Consider the following 27,984-nt stretch of genomic DNA (forward strand, 5'->3'; position numbering starts at 1 on the left):
AATGTTTGTTGACAAATAGAGATTATTTTTAAAATGGCTGCTTCTATACACGTGAAACCGAAGGGAAGTTGGAAAAAAGTGAAAATTGATTTTAGTTTGTTATCTAAAAACGATTTAGACTCACTTGCCTCATTTGAAGAATTAACAGACTATGAACTTGTTAAAGATGAGATCATTAGTACGACGAAAAGATTGAAAAAGGTAGTAAATGTTGGAGTTGGTGGTCAAGGGAGAAATCATGTCCAGTACCAAAACATTTTATTCAAAATCTGTGTGTATTAAAACGAGGACGCAGTTAAGCACATTTTGAAATTGACCAGAAAGTTTCTTTTAAACGAAAATAAAGTACAAATGTTCATGTAAAACGTTAGCCACACTAATGAAGATATCCTTCTTAACATGAATTTATCTGGGTCTGTTCGCCCTATTACTGTGGACGTAGAATGCAGTAATGTCTAATGAACTCACTTAATGCTGCTGATCAACTGAGCACCTATATATTGATCTGAAGCAATTTGGGGGTTTCACATATAGCTAATGTGGAAGGGGTTCCTTCTCTCCTACACAGCTGAATTGATTAGAATGAAACTTTTACAGAATCATTATAACATGTTCCGAATGTGTGCCTCTTATTTTAGATTTTGATCCAAATCAATATGGAGGTTAAAAGGTGCATGTTATCAAATGGGGAGTGGGGGTATCAAGTTACATGTACTTTATGTAGTGAGCAATGCTCGCAGCTTTCTGGTTTAAATATGTTCATTTGTAATTGTGATGCAACCATTTTTTAGACTTAGGTATACTTGATTAGTGGTTGCAGACCTTTTTCAAGTTATTCTGATTGGTTGATGTAGATGTCTGAACTCCATCTGACCCTGCCACCATCTTTTTTATTTGGATATTAATTTATATAAGTCAAGTTAGGATTGAAAATAATGCACCAAAAATGGATTATTTGATGTACATGTACCATGGAGTACTTATAATAATTTTCTGGTTGAATTCATCCTTATCAAGTCTGCTACAAAATCATTGAAAGTAGTTTGAATGCTGATTCATTTTCTTGAGTGCTGATTTTTTGTACATTTTGAACAGTTCTCATGTAAAATTATGTTAATCAATTTTCTGCTATGGTTCCATTCTGAAAGTCATTTTTAGAAATTGCATTTTGCACTTTTTTCAGTAGTGTTTGAGTGAAGGATAAGTAGGAGATTTTCAAGATGTGTACTTCAATTTATTGCACATGTCTACCTTAATACAAAATGATTGATAAATTGGTTTCTAAAGCCAAAGCAGCAATATTTCAGCTACAGCAGTTTTTATGATTAAGCAGTAGTCCAAGGCCCAAGGTTTGTCAAAATGGAGATGGGTCTGTAAAATTTACTACTACAGGCCAACAGTCACTAAAATTTCTGAAAAATGTATTTCGGGTCTGTGAACTGGAAAGTTAGTTGCGAAGACTGCTACAGTATATCCAGCTGATGAACATGAAATAGATGATAAAATGAACATGAAATGGTGATGAAATGAAAATGGGATAGATCACAAGGATTATAGGGTTGACAAGTTTCGACTGCCACTGGAAATATGGAGAAGTGGGTATAGTTGGGTAATTTAGCCTCCTGTAACGAAGCTGAGGCTGTTACTCATGTCAAATAGCACAGCAGGGTTCTGTAACATGAGAGGAAGGGGATATTTTTCCCCAACTCAGTGCGCCAATATGGTTTGCATACAGGTTTTCCATGTTATGACCTGACAGCCCCAGGGGTACCCAATTCCACTACTGGGGGCTGAAAACCCAGTTGCTCTGTGGGCAGAGTGCTCTAGTCCCTGGCCAGGATTCTGAGAGCTTTTAAATTGTCTTTTATGAGAAGGTTAGAATTGTTGTAGCTTTTTCTGTTGAAACCTGGATCTGCTCATGGTGATTTTTCATGAAATATGATATATATATATATATATATATATATATGTACATGTTTGTACTTCTTGATACTACAATGTACATTCAAAGTTATTGTCCTAAAGTTATTTCTGTCATTTATACCTGATGTTTCTTTTTCCTACTTAGACTAATCAAAAGAATTGCAGCTTTAAAGATTATCAGTGAGAATTGAACAAATATAAAATGTATATGTATTTGACAGGGTAAGATTTGACAAAGAGGAACACAAATACCCAACATACCTTGAATCATATTTCTTAAATAAATATCCTATGTTTTCAAGACAATGGAAGGGAAGGTACATGTAAAGATATTTCAAGGGAAAGTACATGTAAAGACATTTCAAGGGAAAGTACATGTTGAACATGTAACAACAGGAAAGTTGGGCATATTTAAGAAGAGAAGGAATGTTGACATCAAACCATTGATATTGCCTGGTATCAATTGAAATGTATTGGTCTTAAGAAGTCCATTGAAATCGCATTACTTGGGATGCTGAAACTGTTGTGGCCACATTTGAACTCTAATGTACTGAAAAACTTAAACTAATAATCATCACATACATGTACATGTGAATGTATAATTGTTCTCCCAACACATTTTAGGTATCACACTAGTCAGGCATTTCTCAACCAGTGTTACAGTGCATGTAAGCCTAGTGAGAACACTGTGTATACTAAATAGTCAAAGACAATAATATATTTTTAAAAGGTCATACTTTTTTCTATGTGTAGGAGAAAGGGAACAAGTCCAAATCAGGAAATATTGGTGAAGGTCTAAAATATGAGAAACAGTCAAGTAAGAATGAATTAAAGGATTTAAAGGCAAAGAAAAAGAAAAAGAAAAAAGACAATAAAAATAAATGTGACATAGATGAAGATACTGTTAAAAAATTTGTTGATGAAAAACAACTTTCAAAACAAATTAAGGAGAAAAAAGGAAAATTAATAGACATAGAAACACACACTGTGGATGTTAACAGTGAAATTGAAAATGAAAGCAACGAGGAGCAAAGAAAGGCCAAGAAAGGAAAGGAAAGAAAGAAGAGAAAGCAAAAGGGAAAAACAGGTTTGATCTACATGTATTTAATGCATTGACTTTAGATTTGAGCTTTTATTTGGATCTGTTAATGAAAGCCATGACACAATGAGATGTGTTTTACTGCTTCTTTCTGTGACTTAATATATTATAGTGATAATAATTATGAATACCACTAAGCTATTGTCAACCAAGAAAATCCTTATTTGTACTTTGTAAGCTATGCATATTAATGGATTAACTGCAAAAAAAATTGTGGTAGTATTTTGGTATGGTGCTGTTGTTGTCTGTAAACACTTGGTTTTGGTGCAATAGCATGAATATTGGTTGGTTGATCTTTGGTTGAAAATTTTATAACAAGTTTACAAACCACAAATAGAAGGTAGGTTCTGAATTTTTGGTATTTTGCAATTAGGGTATAAAAGGGAATAAAAAAACAAGCATTTCTTAGAACTTAATTATATAACTATAATTAGAGCATATAGATGTCTATTATATTGCTCACTCCATAATATTTTATATCACAAAGGTTAGACTGGGATTGATTTTGGGGCTAAGACATGAACCATTGTGGAATGAGGGATCACAAAGGGGTTGGAAATAAGCATTTTCCTGGTGTTAAGACAAAATCTTGGGTATAAGTAATTGGAATTTTTTAAATTGTACCACAAGATGCCATACCACCAAAGGAAGGCTTCTATTTATTATTATTTTGGGTGCAATGACTTGAGCCAATTAGGAATGAGTGACCAGAAACAAGTGTTTTCTCTCTTTTCAGGCAATCACTTGAGAATAAATGATTGGATTTCTTTTAAATTTTTCTATAAGGTACCTTACAAATGTACTTCAAAAGGAGACTGGGCCAGAAACAAGAGTTTTTCCCTTATTTCTGGGTGACAATTTGAGTAAAAGGAAATGATCTATTTGAAATTCTACCACCAAGTACTATACTTCCTAAGGAAGGAAGATTGGAATTGATTTTGGAGGTTGTTTCTGGAACCATCAATTCAAGTTCATATCCTGTTTTAATGTGTCAAATGTCTAATCAAAATCAAAAACAAAAGCTGTATCAAGTTTGAGTCTTTACCTGCCCTAATTGTTCAAGGGTCGACCTCTGCAGCCCTATTGAATGGTGAGTCTTTACTTGCCCTAATTTTCAGGGTTCGACTTCTACAGCCCTATTGAATGGTGAGTCTTTACTTGCCCTAATTGTACAGGGTTCGACCTCTGCAGCCTTATTGAATGGTGAGTCTTTACTTGCCCTAATTGTTCAGGGTTCGACCTCTACAGCCCTATTGAAATGTGAGTCTTTACCTGCCCAAATTGTACAGGGTTCGACCTCTGCAGCCTTATTGAATGGTGAGTCTTAACTTGCCCTAATTGTTCAGGGTTCGACCTCTACAGCCCTATTGAAATGTGAGTCTTTACCTGCCCTAATTGTTCAGGGTTTGACCCTGCAGCCCTATCAAGCTGGGGCTAGATGTTTTTAAAAGTGTAATGATTTTGTACCCTTAGTTCCTACAGGCCAATTACAATAAATTCTGAAAACATAAGGGCCTGTGAACTGAAAATATTATGAAAATGCATTAATGTCAGTTTTTAGATTTCAATTTTTATTTTTATAGATACCCTTCCTCAGATGATAGCTTTGTTTCATAAGTTGTTTTTAACATTTTAATTTGAGATGCTTTTATGTAGAAATGAGAGAATGTTAGTTTATACATGTTCTGGAATCTATCTTACAATTCCCCTATGGCAATTTGATCTTGATACATTCTGTTTTAAAATCATGGAAAGCATTGGTTGTTTTTTTTTTATAAATGCACAATGTCTAATGATAATCTGCAGTATGTGTTCAAGCATTATTACAGTGTCAGCCTCTTAGTTGTTTAGAACATCATTGCATACATATAAGAACATACATGTACATAGTCTTCTGCTTTTGTAGAACTACAGATTGAAGTTCCAACCAAAAAGGCTAAGCTACATGTAGAAGAAACTAACTCTATAGTTGTGGAGAAACCAAGCAAGAAGCAAGTTAATAAAGGTAATTAAATGTTAGGCATGTACATTTGGATGTGGAATGTTTTATATATACTTGTAGCTTTTAGCCACCTAATACTTTTGAGTTGCTGAAACCAGACACTTGGTTATAGCAGTGCTGATCATGGTTTTTCAGTTTATGACAACAGGTTGTCTCAGGAGTTGATAAAGTAAAACTGCTGACAAATACATAAGTATAGTTTATCTCATTAATCCTTATTAAATTTAAAAATACCATTCATACTAATATTGTGTATACAATAGCTTTTCTCCTGAAAAAATATAAAACTGAAATTGAAGTTGGTTATGTTGCTTGTAATCAGTAAGTATTATTCTATGCATAATTTTTCATTTGTTAATTACAGAAATGGTTCTTTGGAAGAATTTGTTTGTTCCTGAGGAGATTCTGTTAGCTTTGAGAGACAGTCAGTTTTCAACTCCAACCCCGATTCAGTCCCTCGTTTTACCACATGCCATAAGAGATAGACTTGATATTGTTGGTGCTGCAGAAACTGTGAGTAAAATATGGATACATTAAGAGTACAGGATAATACATATGGATACATTAAGAGTACAGGATAATACATGGATTAAGGTAGGACATTCAGGTCCTAGCTTAACTTAATTTCATGATTTCTGTCTCATGATTATCAGCTGGTAGTCTTATGCTTATCATAAGTCATTTACATTTTAGATGTGTATTTTACTGATAAATATATGTCTTCCTACAGAAAAACTTACTAAATTTGCAATCAGAACAGCTGACAACAGACTTGCTTATACTTGATATAAAATAAATATATTAGCATATGATGAATGAAACATGCATTGTCTTTGCAATATCTTTGTAGAATAATCAGAATTTATACAAACCAACTTGGGAAGCAGAAAAAAATAAAATATCAGTTAAAGTACCACTAAGGTATTATTTAATTATTGATAAAACATACTTATATAAGCATTTACAGGCACCAAACACTTAATTTTGACATTTTAACTTATTTGTAGGGAAGTGGAAAAACATTAGCATTTGGAATACCAGTGATTGATAAAATTCTGAAACACAGAGAAGAGCAGTTGAATAAAGAGATTGATAGCAGTACAAAATTGAAAACAGATATTAGACATTTAAATGACAAAGGTGGGCAATCTTTTACAAATGACTGTGAAGATGAATTAGAGTGGGAAAGTGATGATGAAAAAGACAATGAAAATCTGTCAGATGAAGATCAATTATCTGATGTTGAAAGTGGTGATGAAGATGAAGATGATTTATCAGATGAAATCAGTGATGATCTTGATGGAGAAGACACAGGTCAAGAGGTAGGATAGGATCAGACTTGAGAAACCTTACCAATTTTTTGTTGTTGCTTTGAATATATTTTATCTAATTGTTTATCAATTACTCCTTTCTAACAATAATTTGTATGTTATATACATACCAGTACATATAATCTTTGTGGTAGATGAAAAAGACAACTTTGGTCTTAATAAAAACTATTACTGTTAAAAGATGAGGTAATTTAGAAAGATAATTTAAATATATACATACAGATGTAACATCGAAAAAATCAAATTGGGAAAAGTATTGCTTTTAAGTAATTAATAAGTACCACTGCATTTTTTTTGGAAGCACTTCTTATTTTATCAAATGGTTACCTATTGTAAGGTTAAACAGAGTTTATGGTTGTTTTCATCATGGCAACTGGAAACATTGAAATGTTTGGAAAATGAACCAAAAAAAAAAACAGTCAGAATTCAGAGAAAATAAGTAAATGCTGTTTACTATAAATTGTGTATGTCGTATTGAAAATACACAGCTGCATTCTTTACAGTATTGTTTCTATTTCTAGGGAGAATTTGGGTGTGTATCTGTGATAGATGATGCTGACTTTTCATCCTTAGGGATAGAAACAGCTGCACCAACAGTTCTGACAACACAACACCCTTTAGCTTTGATCCTAGAACCAACCAGAGAGTTAGCAGTACAAGTTAAAAATCATTTACAGGCTGTACTGAAATATACAGATATCAAGGTGATAAAAAATAAAATGTAGAAAATTTGAGAGATGAGCATTTTTTACCAGTATTGAAGAAAGCTTTAAAGGGTCTGATGTGATGTTGACGAATTTTTTATTAGGTTTTTCTAACAGATATTGTTATTTTTATCAGTAAGGTCTTAATCAGTACGAGGTAAATTAAGCCAGCAGAATGAGAAAATTTCAGGCATTTAGAACACAGAAAAAAGATAAATATGCTGTTTAAGGTTTGAAAATTTCTTGCATTAAGAATAAAGAGAACTAGATAAATATATTTAAGATTTTCCAGACTACTGTAAAAGGGTGTTAAAAATCCATTGTTAACTCAATGGTCCATAATAAATAGAAAAAAAACAACTTATGAAATGATAAGGACTATTAAAGTCTCCATTAAGTTGAATTTGAAGGACAACTTTTTGTTAGAGTTTTGACCTTGAAAGGCAAAAAATGAATCAGATGGGCAATTCATGTTCTTAAGATTTCTTAGTAAAACTCAAGTGTCTACTTATTACCAATTCAATTTGGTCTTTAGAGCATTCAAAATTCCTTTGTGTTTCCCTGATATTGACAAAATATGAACAATACCAGTGCTTTGCCCCAACATAATCCTTTAAGGATGAGGCTTAGAACCATGAGAAAGTGTCAGGCTGTTCTGAGCCAGTTTAATTTATACATGTATATATATGAAAAATGTAACTTTTGTGATATCAAAAAAAGTTAAAACTAAAGTAAACTAAAAGTTATATTCAGTCAGTGATGTTATATTAATCATTTTAACAGGTTGCAACAATAGTTGGTGGCATGTCACTACAGAAGCAACAAAGAATATTAAAGAAGTGTCCAGATATTTTAGTTGCAACACCAGGCCGACTCTGGGAGCTTTTCCAAATGGTACATTTTCAAAAGTAATCAATTTTCAGAAGTTCAAAAGTTGTTAAAATGTGTTATTTATTTATTGACTGAATTTATTGATCATGCCATTATAATCAAAAGGAATGTAGGATTTAATTTAACTCTTGAGTACAGAACATGTTGAACTTTTGCTTGAAAGTGTAAAGCACTATATTATTTTTCATTCATACAAATGTATTAGCTTTATACTTTAATAATTGTATGTTTCTTAATCACTGGACTATCGATAAAAGTTGACATTTTTTATATTGCAGGCTGACTCCTACTTGATAAACATTGATCAGATTCAGAGCCTTGTTATTGATGAGGCAGACAGAATGGTAGAGAAAGGTCACTTTGAAGAATTAGAAAAACTCTGCACACATATTAACAAGTATTTATGCTATTTCGTTCATTGATGTTTTCTTATTGCAACTTACTGTTTATGGTATTTACTGTAAAATTACTGTTTTACAGCTTTTAAACACAAACTGGATTCTTGTATGGTCTTTGTTGGGTCTTTATGTTATCAGAACCTCAATCAAATGAGAATTGTTTTTTAAATCAAAATTTTACCATGATTTTTTTTTACTGTATATTAACTCCATATTTTGCCAATTCCGCTTTGTTTGTTGACATCATAAAATTAGGTCTGTAATATAATACTGTCTGTCATTCCACATTGTGTTATGTTAATGATGAAAGGTAGGTCTGTGATATAATGCTGTCTGTCATTCCACATTGTGTTATGTTAATGATGAAAGGAAGTTTTTGTTGTTCATTCTTTTCAATTTTTTTAATAGTTGTTGAATCTTAAACAATGTATGGGGGGATTGACACATTAATAGAATAATTCATAATATCAGCATAAAATATAAGGGATATTAAAATTTTAATTTCAAATGAAAAACAATTTTTAAATTGTTTATATTTCCTATCACAGGGATGAAAATAGGAAAAAGAAGAGACAGAATTTAGTGTTTTCAGCAACTTTAACAATGATACATGTTGGACCTCACAGGCCTACAAAGAAAAAGAGAGTCAAACTTACAGAGGCAGGCAAACTTGGTAATTTTACTACCTTCAATCTGTGCATATTTTTATAGTTGATATATGCACTGTTATGCCATAGAATCATTAAAACTTTGTATTTCCAAAACAGAACATGTTTTTCCTTCTGTTTTGTCTACAAAAATTCTTGAATGATATAGTTCTTGGCTGTATGCCTTTTCTCCTATTATGCCTCACATTCCACTTTCCTATTTTGTTGTTGTTGTTGTTGTTTTTTTTTTTTTTTGACAAATCAAAGTCACGTGAACTTGTCATCATTTAGTTTGGTAAACATTCACATCATGACAAAATATTATGTCAGAGCATTATTGTATCAATGTATTTACCTGTTTACAAAAAATATCGATAAACTAAAAATATTTTAATTTGTATTTAGAGTCATTAATAGAGAGGATAGGTCTCCGTGGTAAACCCAAAGTGATAGATTTATCACGGAAATCGGGCACTGTGGAAACTTTAACAGAGGCCAGAATCAACTGTTCTAAAGAGGAAAAGGTATTTATAGAAGTTTTGTCCATGAGACTTTGTTACTTTGATTTGTTGTTCCCTTCTTCTACGTGGAAAGGGACATAGAGATACCATGTACCTGTTCATTCTCGGTCACTCTGACTTTGTGGAAGCAACTGCTCAGAAACCACGCAACATATCTTGTTCAGATATGGCAAGATTGTTTGTCACCGTATGTTGTTGATGATATCAGTTTGCCATTTTGATTCAATAAAGTTTGCAGGAGTAATGGAACTTTGCACTTTTTTGTTTTTTTGGCAGCAGTGTGGACATGTGGCTACACATAGTAATTTTGTTTCTTTAGTAAAATTTTATACTTAGTTGGAACAAACCTCTTTGATAGGAGCAAAGAATGAAATTCTAATTTAAAATAATGAAATTGGTATTCCATTAAGTCACCAACCTACAACAGGATGAAAAAAAGACCTTATATCAAAATGTTGTCTAGATTTTCATGTACAGAAATTTTATTTTTGAAAATCAGTAGGTAATGTCAAGGTTTATTTCCTTAAGCAATTTCTAAAGATTCAACAACCATCAATGTAGAGTAATTGTTCTTAAAAGTGTTTCTGAATATTATACATGAGCATTTTCCAGTTATACAACTGATGAGGACATGTATGATACTAATTATTGTAGGACCTGTATCTATACTACTTCCTGAGCCAGTTTCCTGGGCGGACATTAGTGTTTGCCAACAGTAAGGACTGTATAAGGAGGTTGATATCAATCTTTACATTACTTCAAACTTCTCCTCTCCCTCTACATGCTGACATGCACCAGAAACAAAGATTGAAAAACTTAGAAAGATTTACAGGTAATTTGAATGATTACTTATTAGATGCGTTCTTTCTATTATGTGTATACCTTATCGTCAGTTTGTTTTTACTTTTTAGATAACTCTTTATTCAGATATGTATTAATTGTACTAATTGACTTTTAAAGATGGTGTCAAATTGGAATGCTGAGTATTATTTATTACTATTATTATCATTGTTAATATTAATTTGTTTCCTTTGTTTAAATCTTTGTTTTTAGCCAACCCCAACAGCTTATTATTAGCGTCAGATGTAGCAGCTAGAGGATTGGACATTCCTAATGTACAGCATGTCATACACTACCAAGTTCCCCTAACTGTGGAGGTATTACTCGTTATTCCAAAATTCATTAAAAAAAATGAAAAATTTGAAGATAGATCTTTCGTTAGCCAATGAAAAACGACTGGTAGTATTTAATACGTTGAATTATAACACATATTTTCCTTAAACTTTCGCATTGCTTCAGAGGTTCCTGGATTTATTTCCTGTGGCTCTTAGATTTTAAGAAATTTTGATTGATGGACATCTTGGAAAGAGGTCATTTTGGATGTTTGATGCAGGCTAATGGAAATATTTTAGTAAATGCATTTAATGTTTTTTTTTTATAATTGGAATCTAGAAGTGCTATTAAACTAACTTTAGAGACTGAACAGATTCAACAATATTTTGCATTTGAGAAAAAGATGCTTGTTGTAATATTATCACTGGAATGTTTGCCATCCCAAGTCCAAATATTATTAGTCAACAAATTTAGAAGGGTGCGTTCTTTCTTATGCAAGTAAACAAGGAATAGAATATGCAGTTTTTACAGTTATCATAATTCACAATGATTAATTACAGAACTATGTACACAGGAGTGGTAGAACGGCCAGAGCCAGCAAGGAAGGTATTAGTGTCATGTTAATTGGTCCAGAAGATGTAAAAAACTATAGGAAAATTATACATACACTGAACAGAAGTAAGTTGTCTGAATATATCTTTGCTTAGTAGTTTTATACCCAGTCAGATATTGGGGCATCATATGATACCCTTAATTTTAAATGACAGGTACTTGGGAACACTAACTTCATGAATGAATTTTTACATTAGGCCACATTTTTTTAACTTGTTGGTTTATGGCTGACACAGTTTTTTTAGCCAGGAGAAAAAAAAATTGGAATTTCAGTTTTCCAATTATTATTTTTACTGCCACCGACTACAAAAAATTGGCATATGCAAAATTATAATATCTACTTTATTTAACAAAATTAAGGACAATGCCTGCTTCTAGTTAACAACTCGAAAAAGCAAAGTCAGTGAGAAGATCAAATGAACATGGCTGCATAAATTTCACCACTTCAACAAAATCATTTTAAAGGTTTTGGTAGTTGGGGAAAAGTTAACACTGGCTAGTGGCTAGAAATGATAAACTCAAAATACCTTTTATTGAAAAGAATGTACACAGTTCCTGAAAATGATTTAACAGTTTTAAAACCTTGTGGTTTTTTTTTTTAATTTTCAACAGGAAGTAGATAAAAATAAGGATATAATTGGCTGAAAAATCAAAGCTATGAAGATTTGTGTGGAAATATGAAAGAGAACTTATAAAATAATTGAGAAATTTATTTTAAACATAATTTGTTGTCTTCTCTTTTTGCTGAAGACCATTTCACCTAGAAAACTATTGAAATTTTAAACCATTTTAAATCATTGGATAACTTTTGACCCAGTTTTAAAACTCGAAATTTCCACTTTAATTTTAACTTAACTTTTTTTTAAACTAACTCTATTTTACTGCAATGAATGCTATAGATACAAAAAATAAGAGAAAATTAAAATGGTTAAAATATTGCACCTTGAATTCGTAAACCAACAAATTAAAAAAAAATGTGGCCAAAGTACCAGTTATACTGTGTTCATTTCAAGGTGAGTGGTCAAGTGGTACTGATTATGTAATAGTCAAGCATTATAACAATTCTTCACTGGTGATTTTATCAGTTGTACAATGTATAAACTTGTCTTCCTTACAGATGAAGATTTACCAATGATTCCTGTAGATTACCAACTACTTTCCCCATTGAAACAGAGATTAAGTCTTGCTCTTAAAGCTGATGTTACAGAACACAGGTAGGCCAGTTTCAAGAAACTTTAGATTATTGATCTATCAAAAATATATTTATGGATTGCTTTATTTTTTGACCAACTTTGGTCCATTATAGCCTGTTATACTTCATTGTCCACAAAACCATGTATGAATATGTGTAAATTGTATAAATTAGATGTGCAAGCTTTACTTGTTAAAAATCCCTTAATTTTAATTTCTAATTAATTTCAGATCAAATTTAGATTTGATCCTTAATCCAAACATAAATTATTACAACTGTGGTATGTGGACCAATAGATCACTATGTTGCTCAGAGAGAATCAACCAATCAGATTTCCAAATCAAATTTAATTATTTCAAAATTTGTGCCAATTAAGTGAACATTTTGAGACAATTTTTGCTTAATTTAAAAGGTTTTTTAATGACTATTCACAATTTTATTTTGATATAGATTTGAGAAGAAGAGGAGGCAGAATGATTGGTTTGTGAAGGCAGCTCAAGAGATGGATATGGAGTTAGATGATTCACATTTGTATCCTTTTTTAAAAACAAGCTTTTGACAGGCTTAATACAGTTTGTCTACCCTTTGCACAAAACTCAAAAAAGCTCTGAGAAATACTGGTCATCATGCCTATGTGCATCCATCTGTCAAACTAAACTTTGTGGACGCAACTCCTCAGAAATCACTCTATGGATTTTGTCCTAATTTCTTAGGATTGTTTGTCACCATATGCAGTTGATCGTATTGTTCTGCCATTTTTTGGACAAATTTTACAGGAGTTATGGAGCTTTTGCACTTCTTTTTTTTGTCCCCTTTTGGCAAATGCCGAAGGGGACTTAGGTTTACACTCCATCCGTCAGTCTGTCAGTCCGTCAGTCACACTTGGTTTTCCAGACTTTTTTTTTGTAATGCCTCATCCAATTGATTTCATATTTGGTATATAGTCTCATCATGACAAGTTACAAGTTAAGTTTGAATGACGTTATGGTTGAACGATTTTTACATAAGTTATGGCCCTTGGACATAGAAAATTTCATGAAATTTTATGTTTTCCGGACTTTTTTTTGTAATACCTCATCCAATTGATTTCATATTTTGTATATAGTCTTATCATGACACGTTACAAGTTAAGTTAAAATGACATTATGGTTGAACAATTTTTACAGAAGTTATGGCCCTTGGACATAGAAAACTTCATGAAATTTTATGTTTTTCAGACTTTTTTTGTAATGCTTCATCCAATTGATTTCATATTTGGGATATAGTCTTATCATGACAAGTTACAAGTTAAGTTTGAATGACCTTATGGTTGAATGATTTTTACAGAAGTTGTGTCCCTTGGACATAGAAAATTTCATAAAATTTTTTGTTTTCCAGACTTTTCTTTGTAATGCCTCATCCAATTGATTTCATATTTCTTAGCTAGTCTTATCATGACAAGTTACAAATTAAAGTATAAATATTATTGCGGCAAAATGGTTTATATGGAACTTATGGCCCTTTGACAGAAAATTACATAAAATTTTATGTTTCATCATTTTGATGCAAATTGCTGCTGTCATTCTAGAGTTATTTGCCCTTTAATTCACAATAACAAAGTTTTTTTCAACTTTCCAGGTGATAGAAAGAGAATGTCTTTATGCAGCTTTCTGTAATGCAAAAATGTAATTATCTACTGTAAAATGAAGCTCAGGTTTGATTTTGATGGAATTTGCTTTTGCTGTTCAAGAGTAATTTTTTACTTTGGCAGGAGGCATGTGGCTATGCATAGCAATCTTGTAGAATTTACTAGGGAAGAAAGTGGAAATGAGAATGTTCAAACAGATAACAACTCTATCAAACTGTGCAAATGCAGTATATGAATGAATGTTGAAAAAAATCCTTAGTCCAGAATGTGCATTTGACTGGCCCCTGAAACAACTTAAATATCAGTTCTGTGATACATTTGATCTCATGGAAGGCAACCATCATTTGTTTTTTTTTATATTTTTTTTTGTCCTTGATCTTAATTGGATGATCAGTTAATCATAGATGTTCTGTTATTATTTTGTAACATGTATGACAATTCTCCCTGTTTCTTGATTATTTTTTTAAAGTGTAAATTAAACTGGGAAACTTTAATATGTGTATTGATAGCAATGACCATGGAAAATGAAGAATACAAAGAAAAGAGTTGATTTGGAAGTTTGTCAATCTATTGCTGTTTGGAAACATTAAAATAAGCAATCATATTATGTCATAAAAATTGCTTTGAAGATTTAATTACCATATGTTCCTATACATACCTAAATATTGAAGGTCTAGCATTTTTATTGTTATATTTCCTTAACTGATATAAGATTAAATGACTTAGGAGACAGTGCAGAGCAGTTACAACAAAAACATCAAATAAAAATGTTAAAACAAGAACTGAAGTCCCTTCTCCAGCAGCCATTGACATCCAAGTCCTTCTCTGGTAAATACCCAACACAGACAGGAAAACTGATGATACCACAGCAACCAAGTAAGTTTAACCCAAGTTTTAATGGTTCATTTTTTGGATGAAATACTGATCATTTGTGGGCCTTCAAAAATATATCATATCTTTTCTTATTTACAGCACAAACAATGGTTATGTTCAGGGGATAGAGTTAGTTTTCATTTATTGAATGACAAACACTTTGTGAACTATCTTAGATGATTAATTGGACAGTTGAGAAGATTTAAGCTCATAATCATTTTATAAGCATTTAATGACTAGTCTACATAAAACTCATTCACCTTTGGTAGAAGTGATTCATGGTGTAGAAAAATCCACCAAACAAACGACGCTTATTGGTTTACATATGCTACATTTTTGGTGTGTTCACGTTTCTTCAACATTTAATTATAAGGTAAAACAACATCAATTAAGATTAGGGATTATGGGGTCCTCAAAAGGATTTGATAGTTTATATTTACCTATGTTTTACTTTTTTCAATAAAAAATGTTGGATAATATTTTTAAATGATTTCATTGACACTAATGTATTGTTTTTTTCATTTAATTTTTTTTTCTGCTTTTGCAAAAAAAAAAAAGTGGCTTATTTAAGCAATAAATATTTTTGAAAATTTATTTCTCTCTTTTTAAGGTAATTATTTGAATTCTTCTTTAAAATAAAATAATTTAAAATTTGTTTAGGCAATATAATTTTATTGAAATTATTTACAAAAGTAAAAGCCGAGGCAGTACTCAGTTTGATGAAACAGAGACGTACCAAGGAAATCATACCTATACCAACTGTAATAACTGTAAGAAAGAGCTAAACTATGTTCAGTAGAGTACATTGACATCAACCTAGACCACAAAAATGTAATAGCCAAACTGCCCACGAATCCTGTATGTTATGCTACAGATCCAGAAATAAAGATACACCAAGACTATCATCTACACATAAGGACATTCAACTCAACGGAAAATGGGCACAAATACTTGCAGATGAAAGATTTCTTATTATTGATGATGGCAATGCAGAGAAAATACTCACATTTTCAACCACAAGAAACCTGTCCAACGTTGTTTCTGCAGACATAATTTTCTTGAGATGGAACTTTCTACACATCACTGAACCTGTTGACCCAATTGTATACTTTATATGTTACAGTTGATGACGTGATGTACCCACTAGTATTCTCCCTTCTTCCCGGAAAGAGCGAATAAACAACGTGATGTACCCACTAGTATTCTCCCTTCTTCCCGGAAAGAGCGAATAAACATACAATCGGCTCTTCACCTACTCAAGACAGTATGCCAGCAACGAGGACCACCACTTTCTCTACCGACTTCAAGACTGCTACTCACAACTCTGCACGGAGGGCTTTTTCCCAATGTGTCCCTCAAGAGCTGTTTCTTCCATTATACTTAGTGCATTTGGCAGTGAACAAAGAAACTTGGACTCACAACAGCCTACAAAGAGAACGACAACCTACAACTTTGGGTGAGACGAGCAGCCGCACTTCCACGTATCCCAACAGACCTGGTAGAGGATGTTTGGTTCAGCGCATTAGAAGATGCAGAAGACATCGACACAACAGCTTTTGCCGACTAAGTAACCGAATACTGGATAGAGGAACAAGACAGGAACCATTGAACCCATTTCTCAACCGAAGGACCATGCACCAACAACCACTGAGAAGGATGGCACAGCAAGCTGAAGAAAGTCGTTCGACACGCCCATCTGAACATTTACCAAATGATTGAACTGCTCCAAATAACACAAGCAAACACAGAGGTCAACCAGATACAGGTAGCAGCTGGTGCAACTACAAGACCATAGCAGAAAAAATACCAAAATATCGACAACAGACTTAAAGACAGATTCCTCAACCAACAGATGACAGCTCAAGATTATGCAAACCAGGCATCCTTTTGTATACGTATGGAACTACAGCAGTGATAAATTGTTTGAAATTGACTGTGCTATGTTCTCAATGTATGTATGAAAGTGCTTCGTGTTTTGTTGATTTTGCATTGTTTTTATCATATGTTACATGTGTAACAATATAATATTGTTAGTATTGCTATGGTTGTCTCAGTGACGTTTCCCAGGTTCTTTATATTTTGGCTTAAATTAGCAATCCTTGTTCAGTTTGCATATTTAATATTAGTCAAATACATCAACCATATATCATTGATTATAATCCTAACGGGGAGTGAAATAAATGGTACTGGTCAAGTACCGATCCTTACCAAACATAACGTCGTCTGCTAAAATGTTCTGTTAAAATCCGGGAGATGCTGTCTTATATACTAAGGGCTATCCCGCCCAGGATCGGGAACTGGAAGTGATCCGGTGAGCTGAAGCTAGAGTTCTATGAACACTAGGAGTAGAATATATGATGTCTAGCTCACTAAACTAGCGGAATTACTGGAGCTCCTAACAATGACAGTGAAATACAATAAATCCCTAAAGTGAAAGAGTAATTCCACTACACTCCCGCTCTCTTAAGACCTAATTGGGGATATCATAAAGATATAACCAATTAGTCCAAAAAAGAAATAGATGAAAAACGTTATATAAAAGTGAAAAAATATAATCACAGTAAACTTTAACCATTAAAGTCCATCAAAATAATGAAAAATATATCCGACAGGATAATTTAACAGTTATTCAGTAATAAGGTGAAATGCATATGTATATGGAAATACTGATTGTCAGTCAAGCGGACAGGATCATACAAGTTATATATTACAATTACTGTTCCACGAATTTCTGCTGAAAATCTATTCCTCCATTTCATTTCAGCTTTTTCCTTCTTGAGGGCTCTATTCTCAGCCTCGAGCTTCCTCTCCCTCTCCATGTGTGGCTGACTCTTTCTCCTTTCCAGCAGTTTCTCCTTTGCAGATTCTCTTAATCTCCCAATCATGTCCATTGTATTGCACAAATTTCTGATGTATTCCTCCAATTCTTCTGTGCTTTTATCAGGTATGGGTGGAATGTATAAGTTACTTATATCGACAATTGAAGTCTGGGTAGCAAAGTCAGTTTTTGGCTTTACTTCTGGCGGAGTTATTTTAAACAATTTCGGGACCTTAGAATCAGCTGGTAGCTTGACATGGAATTCAACGTCATCATCATCAGGCACAAAGTGGACCAATGACTTGAGGTCAGTGGCAACTCCTTTCCGTGCAGCGGAGTTCTCCCTACGGTTCGTCACAACAGGTTTCTGAACAACTGATCACATCACAGGGGCCGGAGTGGTCGCCTGTGCCTCTGGTTGTAAGGCATCCTTCTGCTTTTGAGATTTGGACCTTGGCTTCATTCGGTCAGTCTTGTCTTCATCGCGAAGTTTAAAAAATCCAGGATCAATAAAACCTTTGTTCTGGACCTTTATAACCGGACACTTAGATAAATCACTGTTGATCATATGTCAGGCGCGTAGCTGAGGCCAAATTTAAGTGTAGGCAAAATTACGGCAGGGGGTCTGGCACAGCAGCTCCAGGGCAGAGCCCTGGTAAGGGGTCCAGGGGGAAGCTCCCCCCTCCCCGAAGCTCCGCGGAGATAACGTTTTAGGGCATCATTTATGCTTCTCCTGGATGTATTTTATCTAAAAAAAATGGCAAAAATAAGTGCAGGCAAAAGCTTTTTTTGCCTAACGGCAGCTACGCGCCTATATGTGGGTCTGTTTCCCCATGCTTCAACGTGAAGTCTCTTGTCCTCCTTCCTACGGACCAGACTCTTACATCCCTTTACAGCACACTCAAACTTTGAAAGAAAATGGCTCATGCTTTTCCTCCCAGTGTCAGACGAATTTTGATTTGATGACGAATTTGCTCTCAGCAGCAGTACACCCATCGATCGGGCACTTCATCCCAGATGTAAAACGGACAGGCAGATCTGGATTCTCAAACTGGAACTTGTCTTGCTCATCATGGATTTGAAATTCAGTAGTATCAGACGACTCTGACATGGTTCTGCAACGAAACAATAAGGTTATGTATTTATTAATAATTGACATACACAGCAAGCATAAAAGTTCTACAGGACCAGCAATGGAAATAAATGATCCATATCAAGGCTGCAGTCCTCGATATAATAACAAGTCATATCCTAAGGCAGGTTTTTGCTTCTACATGCAACCACCATGCATGTACATGCAATCGAACAAAATGTGGAGTTACATAAATCAGGTACATCTATACGTTAAACAAAACAGGACACAAAGTCAATGGAGTACTTTTACATGAAAGCGTGTTATGCCCTCTGCAATACTCCTATAGCATGGTTTATTGCTTCCTTAGTGTGTGAGTTCATTCCAGTAAATACATATTAACGAAAATGTATTGTGTGTTGAAACTTACATTTTTATAATTGTTGTCTATTGTTTATGAAAACGGTATTACGTTTGTGTAGATATGTATAACAAGAATAGGTAAGCTCTGTTACCTTCTTTTCCTCCCTCTTAAAAGCGAATTTTTATGGTGAAAATTTGACCGGTGGCTTCACTAATCTGCCACGCCGTGTGTGTTTCGGAGAGCTCAATATAGGAACGTAAGTATTTGTAACAATATTGTCAGTTTGATTAACAACATCAGCTTCGTTTACGGCTGTATTATATGGATACGAGTCGTAGAACATGCCGTCGCTATCTACATTGCTATCAGGACCGAGTTTGGGTAGAAGATCCTGTATTGTCTATTTGTTTATATGTTTTTAAATGATCAATGCGCACAATGCATCGTTTTCTATCAGCACATCTTGCTATTTCAACTGTGATGTCCGAAATTTTCCGGAGTATTTCATAAGGCCCCGTCCACCTTTAACCAAGCTTTTGGTTAGCCTCAGGTGGATATTGATGAACGGTATGCCATAGTGAGAAAAGGCAGGTGATCATCCCAGTCGAACTTATTTTCATTAACAAACATCGCTAACATTTGTAATAGGGTACGGTTAAACCGTTCAACTATGCCATCTGATTGTGGCCGATATGGTGCTGTTCTAGATTTTTCTATTCCTAATATTTTAATAGATTTGACTCGAATTCACGATCCTGATCTGTGTGTATACCGTTTGGCGGCCCAAAGCGGCATATGAACTCAGTAACTAATTTATCTGCCACAGTATATGCAGTATGCTCTTGAAGAGGGAATGCTTCATGCCATTTCGAAAAATAGTCCTCTACAACCATTATATATTGGTTACCGCCATCTGCTACTGGGAGTGGGCCAAGGATATCAATGGCTATAGCATCAAGTAACCCGTTAGCCGTGCGATGTTGCATGGGGATTTCCCTACCCCAGGACCTGGTTTTCGACGTTGACATTGCAAGCAGGACTGACACCATCGTATGATATCCTCGGACATGCCGGGCCAGTAAAACCTTTGTTTTACTTTCTGTAATGTTTTCTCACGACCATGATGGCCTGCGATCCTTGCATTGTGTAATTGTTCCATGATTTTTGTGCGTAGAGACTTTGGTGTAACTAATTGAAGGTAAGTGTTGCCCTTTTCCTGTATGTATTCCCTGTGTAAAACGCCATTTTTTATTTTCAACAGATCCCATTGTTTCAATAAAATGTTCCCCTCTTGTATTGGACTTTTTATTTCTGGTTTATTTTCTTGTGAAGCTTTTAAATCAAAGACCCATTTCATCACTGCATCATTTAGTTGTGCATTAGCGAATTCTTTATCATCAAAAGGTTGGAGCCAATTAGGGCAAAGAGCATTGACCTGATGTCCGTCAGACTGTTCATTTGTATCAGTTTCTTGGTCATTGATGTTTTCTGTGCAGTCATGAATCACCCGGATGGCTTGGTCTTGTATAGCCATACTGTGCACATTCGACACAGTTACAGCGTTTCCGTGGCTTTCTTGATAATGCGTCCGCATTACCATGTAGAGCTCATCGTCGATGTTGTATGTTAAAGTTGTATGTCTCGAGCGTAGCGAGCCAACGGGCACCATCCCTTCTGATTGCTTTAAGTTCTTCAACCAAACTAAGGAAGAATGGTCGGTTCTCAAGAGGAAATTACGCCCGTATACATAATGTTTGAAGTGTTTCACAAAGTAGACCACCGCCAAGAGCTCTCGGTATATAGTACAATATCTTCTCTGTGATTTTGTTAATGTTTTGCTCCCATACGCGATAACCTTCTCCTCACCGTTTTGCATCTGACTGAGTACGCCTCCAATACCCGTGTTACTCGCATCGGTGTCCAAAATATATCGGTCAGTGTGTGTGGGGTACGCCAAAATAGGAGCCTTAACCAATGCAGATTTGAGAGCCAGGAATGAGTCTTCGCATTCCTGAGTCCATACGAATCGACTGTTTTTCTTGGTCAATTCGGTGAGCGGATATGCTGTTGTCGATATCGAAGGTGAGAACTTCTGGTAATATGAGACGATCCCTAAGAAGGATCTAACGTCGGACACGCTTTCTGGTGTTGGCCAGTGTTCAGTTGCGCTTATTTTCTCTGGATCGCACCTAATTTCGTCGGAAGAGACCACGTGTCCTAGGTATCGTACTTCGTCCTTGAAGAAATGACACTTTTTGGGCTTGAGTTTAAGGTTAGCCTGGCGGAATCGTTCGAAGAACATGGTTAAGTTCTTTAGCGTACTTTCAAATGTTTTCCCAAAAAACGATCACATCGTCTAAATAGATTAAAGCCCGCTCCCACTGAAGTCCCGATAATACAAGCTCCATCAGTCTCTCGAACGTTTTTGGGCTGTTTTCCAACCCGAATGGCATGGTCCGAAACTGAAAGAGCCCACGGTGCGTCGAAAAAAGCGGTTTTTGGTTTGTCCGCATCCTTCATTTTAACTTGGAAAAACCCTTCAGCTAAATCGAGAGTACAGAAGTATTTCGCGCCCGACAACGATTCTAATGACTCATCAACACGAGGAAGTGGATAACTGTCTTTTATCGTTTGCCCATTCAGACGACGATAGTCGACGCAGAAGCGCGTTGTGTTGTCCTTCTTTACAAGCACTATTGGCGCTGCGAAGGGAGAGTTGCTAGGTTCAATTATCCCTTGGTCGAGCATTTTAGTTATCTCCGCGCTCGCAATTTCGCGCTGACATTGTGGAAGTCGTCTTGCCGGCAGCTTAATCGGTTTCGCGTCGCCGATGTCGATGGCGTGTTCTACAAGGTCGATCTGTCTCACTTTACCATCAGGTTTTACGAAAACGTCGGGAAACTCCATGAGTTTGCCCTCCAACTTCGACTTTTCGTCTGTTGACAGTTTATCTGACACATCCTTAAGTAAAAACTCGAGGTGTTCCGGAAGCTTTTTATTGTTATATATTACGCGGGAAATTCGCGCGACATTTGACCGCTGGACCTCCTCCAATGACTGTAGCCGCGCCACGGCTGCATTTACCTTTAGAATTTACAGTGTTCATTGTCGGGTTGAGTACCGAGAATGTTGTTCCAGATTCCGTTTTCTTTACAATAGAATTCGGTATATAGACATCTTTGTCTCCGTTAAATCCGTTTAATGGTTCTAATATACCTTCGTCACACGATATCCCGGCGCTATCTATTTTTCCGCGAATCACCATTTCTGATCTGGCCGGAACGTGAACCGTTTTGCTAATATGCACCCTAGCACATGAAGTCTGGTTATCTGTGCGGCTGCGTAACTGAACCAAAAATTCGGGCGATCTCAATGTTCCTTTGCTGGTGTCGATAACGATCTCGTTTTCAGACATAAAATCTAATCCTAAAATTCCGGAGATGTCACCTAATTCTGCCACGACAACCGGATGGTTGTAAGTTTTCCCGCCAATTGTTATTTTCACAGTAATTTGCCCTAATACTGACATAGTTTCCCCATCCGCCGTAGTAAGGATCGAGCTCAACTCAGATAAATCTGAGTTTCCTAGTCCCAAATTGTTAAAAATTTTCTCTGAAATCAGCGTCACGGCTGATCCGGTATCAATAAGCATTCCGCACTAATTGATATAAACATAGCAAATTAACAGCGTCTTTTGATCGCTGCAAGTACAAAATTTGGTCTTAAATTGCAATTTCATTTCACGTTTTCCATTTCAATGGCTGAACTTTTGGCTGCAAGATCAGCCCCATCTAGTTTAAACGTGGTGACTGTCGATCGTTACTGTTTATCGACCGTAATCCGTTATGTACATCTCGGGTTGCTCTATTATTTTCTCTGCGTCTGTCGGGACAATGCCGGCGGATGTGTCCCTCCTGTTTACAGTGGTAGCATTCCGAGCTTCTCCTCGATTCAGTCTCAGGACCCTGTGTACTTCCCTTCATCTGCGTACCATCACTTTAACCCGCGCGGTCGTTTGTTTCAAAATTTCTTTGAGGGACTTCTTCATATTCTTCAACGATTTTTCAAGTTCGCTTGCACGCGAATATTCCGTCTCGCTAGGTCAGTACCTCATAGTTTTGCAGCGCGCTAGGGTTAAGTTCACTAAGAACACACTGAGCCACACCTGGAGACTCATAGATAACTGTGTAGCTTTTTCCGAGTCTAACCATTCATTCCAAACACTAACTTGCTCAAAGTGGCAAATATAGTCAGTCCATTCTGTCGTTACCCCGTCATGTAGAACTGGGTCCTTGCTCTTCCACCCACGCTTAACCATGGTATGTTCCCGAGAAAAAATATTGTTTTGGTAAGGTGAACCTGGATTGTATTCATTGTTTCTTCCAAACACTAACTTGCTCAAAGTGGCAAATATAGTCAGTCCATTCTGTCGTTACCCCGTCATGTAGAACTGGGTCCTTGCTCTTCCACCCACGCTTAACCATGGTATGTTCCCGAGAAAAAAATATTGTTTTGGTAAGGTGAACCTGGATTGTATTCATTGTTTCTCGTGTGAAAGTTTGTGAATGCTTGACTAAACCCTTGCGGCGAGTTTCCTACGTTTTGGCTACAATTGGAATAATGGTTTGTAAGCCCTCCCTCATAGACCTCATTTTAACATTGTGTGTATAATCATTTATTTGGTTCATTCTTTGTGGGGTACTTTCAATGATATTTCTGTTATCATTCCTTTTATCCCTTTCCGTTTCCCGCCCCGTGCAGGTCCGGGTGTTAAAAGAATAGGCCTGCAGCAGCGCTAAGCTTGTCGTAAAAGGCGACTAAAAAGTGCTCAGAACCCTAGCCGGGGGCTAGGGCGCTCTGCCCACAGAGCAACTGGGATGTGTGCTCCTGGTGGTGGAATGGGGTACCCCTGGCGTGTTACATGCTGGGGTTGTCAGGCTATAATACTGAAAACCTGACCGCAAACCATAGTTGTGCACCGTGTTGGGAAAGATGCCACGTTCCTTGCACGTTAAAGAACCCTACTGTGGTATTCTCCCGGAGTAGGAACCATAGGGCTCCGCCACAGGAGGCTAAATTGCCCGACCCTACCCACCTCTCCCTATTTCCAGTGGCAATCAAATTTTGTCGTCCCCATTGTCCTTGTGTCCCATCCCTTTTTCATTTCATCATTATGTCATGTTCATTTTATCATCAATTTCATGTTCATCGTCTGAATATAGCTGAAACATTGCTGCTCAGACATTAAACCCCAACAAACAAACAAACAAACCTCTCCGTTTCCCACTGGGCACCTGTTGTCATTTGACCAACGTTTGACGTCATTGACGTTGTGTATTCCGCCCTATCGGTGTTTACATTTTTGCTCCGTGTTTGTTTGTTTTACATTATTTTCATGTGATGATGACCCGTAACATGCATCTTTATACTCCATGTGATCTGTGGATATGTGTGAAATGGCTTTGTGTCCTTGTTGTTTGTCAAATTCATAAGGAGAGGTGTTTATTTCTTTGTGACTTTCCAAGTGTGTATCGGGACCCCGATTTTGAGGACACTCCAACATTGTGTGTTGTTTGTTTTTGTCATCGTGATTATCGTTTATTCCTTGGATATAGGAATACCCTGTGTGTTGGGAAGGTATAATTTCGTGTTGTGAGAAGCCGGAACAGTTTTTATTTTTCCAGGAAAGTGTGTCATTGGGAATGTATTGTTCCGATGTTGGTATTTTACAAATTGTAAAAAATTTGACAACGTTTTGTAAACATTGTTCCGTGAGTCTTGGACCGGACTGGGAGGGCTAGCAAGGATTGTATTTTCATCAGAATTTAGTGCGCCCGGTGACGGCACATCCATGTTGGTACGGACAAAACTCGGCGTTAATATTTGTTTTAATCCGCTTAACACGTTGCTGATGTTGGTAAACAGCTGACATTTTGCATTCCTAAAGTTTGTTCTTGTTTTTTTTTTTAGCTTTACAACACAAAATCCATGACGAGCCCCCAATGTAACAATATAATATTGTTAGTTTTGCTATGGTTGTCTCAGTGATGTTTCCCATGTTCTTTATATTTTGGTGTAAATTAGCGATCCTTGTTCAGTTTACATATTTAATATTGGCCACATACATCAAGCATATGTCATGTATTATAATCCTAACGGGGAGTGAAAGACCCGTGCAGGTCCGGGTGTTGAAAGAATAGGCCTGCAGCAGCGCTAAGCTTGTCGTAAAAGGCGACTAAATAGTGCTCAGAACCCTAGCCGGGGGCTAGCGCGCTCTGCCCACAGAGCAACTGGGATGTGTGCCCCAGGTGGTGGAATGGGGTACCCCTGGCGTGTTACATGCTGGGGTTGTCAGGCTATAATACTGAAAACCTGACCGCAAACCATAGTGGTGCACCCTGTTGGGAAAGATGCCACGTTCCATGCACGTTAGAGAACCCTACTGTGGTATTCTCCCGGAGTAGGAACCATTAGGGCTCCGCCACAGGAGGCTAGATTGCCCGACCCTGCCCACCTCTCCCTGTTTTCAGTGGCAATCAAAATTTGTCGACCCCATTGTCCTTGTGTCCCACCCCTTTTTCATTTCATCATTTCATGTTCATTTGATCATCAATTTCATGTTCATAGTCTGAATATAGCTGAAATATTGCTGCTCGGACGTTAAACCCCAACAAACAAACGGGGAGTGAAATAAACGGTACTGGTCAAGTACCGATCCTTACCAAACGTAACGTCGTCTGCTAAGGTAGTACAATACAGTTAGGTCATTTCTGAAAATTTGGTCTCATTTTGTTGAAATAAAGCTGTTTTGAGGCAGTCCACACAGAAATTTCTAGTGTTTTGTCACAAAAAGTGCATATTTTCTAAATCCTTGGTGTGTGGTGGTTCATTTATAAGTAATTTAGTGATTATTCTTATAAAATCCAGTAGCCATGGTAACATACTGTAAAAAATATTACTGAGTTTTAGTACAAATCAGGGGTGACTTTCCAAAACTAACAGCCAAATACTATGTTTTATAAAATATCAGGCACTTAGACACTACCACAGGATGAAAGCATGCATAGAGTAGGTGGAAAAAAGGTAAAAATAACAAGACCTTTTTCGATTCATTCTCTCACAATTTTAGTCCCAAAAGTTCGTGCGAAATAAGGTATTTTGAAAATCAGCCATCTGATGCTGAGGGGAGAACCTAATACGGCAGGGGACTGAAACATTTCGGATACCTGTTTACCATAACATATATTACATCTGTCTATGTATAAATGCTTATCTACATTTAATCAATATATCCACCAAATTTCAACTTTTAATTTTAAGTTTTACAAAATTTGACCGGGGTAACTTGGTGTGCGAAACAGTGCTCCTAATGTAACTGTATAGTGCACCCTAAAATGTTCAGTTAAAATCCGGGTCTCCGCTCGGGACGGGAGAGCCGTCTTATATACTAAGGACTATCCCGGCCGGGATCGGGAACCGGAAGTGATCCGGTGAGCTGAAGCTAGAGTTCTATGAACACTAGGAGTAGAATATATGACGTCTAGCTCACGAAACTAGTGGAATTACTGGAGCTCCTAACAATGACAGTGAAATACAATAAATCCCTAAAGTGAAAGAATAATTCCACTACACATGTGTGTACAATAACTGTGATATACAATAATTATAACATGTTTGTCTTCTTTCAATATATAAAAAAAATAGAAAGTCAGCAACAAACAAACAAAAAATCAAAAAGAATTTTACTTATTTAAAAAAAGGTAAAATACAGGTAAATTTTAAGTATTAAACGCTTTTGAGGACCCCATAATCTCTAACCTTAATTGATGTTGTTTAAGTCCAATAATTAAATGTTGGAGAAAATTTATTAAACCATATTTTTATGTAATGATAATCCTTTCTGTATTCAGATGTGTATTTTTGTTAAAAAAAAAACATCCATTCATCTCCCACTTAAACCAAATCAAATCAACTCAAGAACAATAATTTTTAAAGGGCCAATTTCATACACCATCTACACAATTTTCATTTTGAAAGTGGGACAACCACATGACAAGCTATGACTGTTTATATTGTCTGACCCTGTTTCTGAATTAGAAATAAAAGTGAATTTTGTGGGTTTTTTTGACACGCATGATCACCTGTGTGAATTTTGTAAAGACTACTAAAATATATGAATGAAAAAATGTTTAAACCTTCCTTCTAATTGTGCAATGAAAGGAAAACCAACTGTATCCTGTGAACATCATTACTGTATGTGCTGTAACAAGGGAAGACCAACTGTATCATGTGAACATCATTACTGTATGTGCTGTAACATTTTGTGTTACATTGTTCTATTATATTACTTCTTTTTTTTTAGTTTACATCTGTCACTTAATGTATGGATGTCCCCTGATATAATAAACCAAAAAGAAACTATATTGTGTTTATTTCATGTTAGTTATTCAGTGATACTTTTACTCAGGAAAAAAATCTACTTGAGGGATTCCAATATTATGGTGGAGTTCAATTCCATTCTTGAAGACTATAATAAAGTTTCTAGGTGACTTAGTCTTGCCCATAGTTTGATTAATCACTCTTTCATGTTTTAATGAATTTCAGAGATAGAAAGTGATGCTATCACTTGTGTAAAGAAGGACAAGAAATCACAAGACAAGTTATTACAACAGATACAGGTAGAAAGGAAAATCATGCAAAAATCTTTGGAGAAGAAAAAGATGGAAAAACAAGCGAAGAGACAAGCTAAGAAAAATAGAAAGAAGAAAAAAGAGCAAAATAAAGACAATTATTGAAA

The 27,984-nt window shown here is 35.6% G+C and overlaps 1 protein-coding gene across 1 annotated transcript; it reads left to right on the forward strand.

Moving 5' to 3' along the window:
- Window positions 1–23: 23 nt before the first annotated feature.
- Window positions 24–27,984, forward strand: LOC148629823 (ATP-dependent RNA helicase DDX24-like). The gene is made up of 17 exons (XM_088557805.1): window positions 24–201; window positions 2,677–3,010; window positions 4,929–5,027; window positions 5,389–5,537; window positions 6,032–6,346; window positions 6,877–7,059; window positions 7,843–7,953; window positions 8,229–8,347; window positions 8,897–9,021; window positions 9,401–9,519; window positions 10,171–10,348; window positions 10,570–10,673; window positions 11,190–11,307; window positions 12,359–12,455; window positions 12,884–12,964; window positions 14,773–14,936; window positions 27,792–27,984. Exons 1-17 carry the CDS (start codon window positions 34–36, stop codon window positions 27,980–27,982), a joined length of 2,655 nt encoding a protein of 884 aa, XP_088413931.1. The 5' UTR covers window positions 24–33; the 3' UTR covers window positions 27,983–27,984.

This window comes from Perna viridis, chromosome 1, assembly GCF_037379345.1.
Source record: "Perna viridis isolate PV_CMFRI_1.1 ecotype Kerala chromosome 1, ASM3737934v1, whole genome shotgun sequence".
Taxonomy (NCBI): domain Eukaryota; kingdom Metazoa; phylum Mollusca; class Bivalvia; order Mytilida; family Mytilidae; genus Perna; species Perna viridis.

What these genes read in the sequence shown, in the direction of transcription:
- LOC148629823 (XM_088557805.1), top strand. Translation starts at nt 34, where the DNA reads ATGGCTGCTTCTATACACGTGAAACCGAAGGGAAGTTGGAAAAAAGTG. An exon ending in GAGAAGACACAGGTCAAGAG is followed by an intron (nt 6,347 to 6,876) that starts GTAGGATAGGAT and finishes TTCTATTTCTAG; the next exon opens with GGAGAATTTGGGTGTGTATC. An exon ending in TATACATACACTGAACAGAA is followed by an intron (nt 11,308 to 12,358) that starts GTAAGTTGTCTG and finishes TCTTCCTTACAG; the next exon opens with ATGAAGATTTACCAATGATT.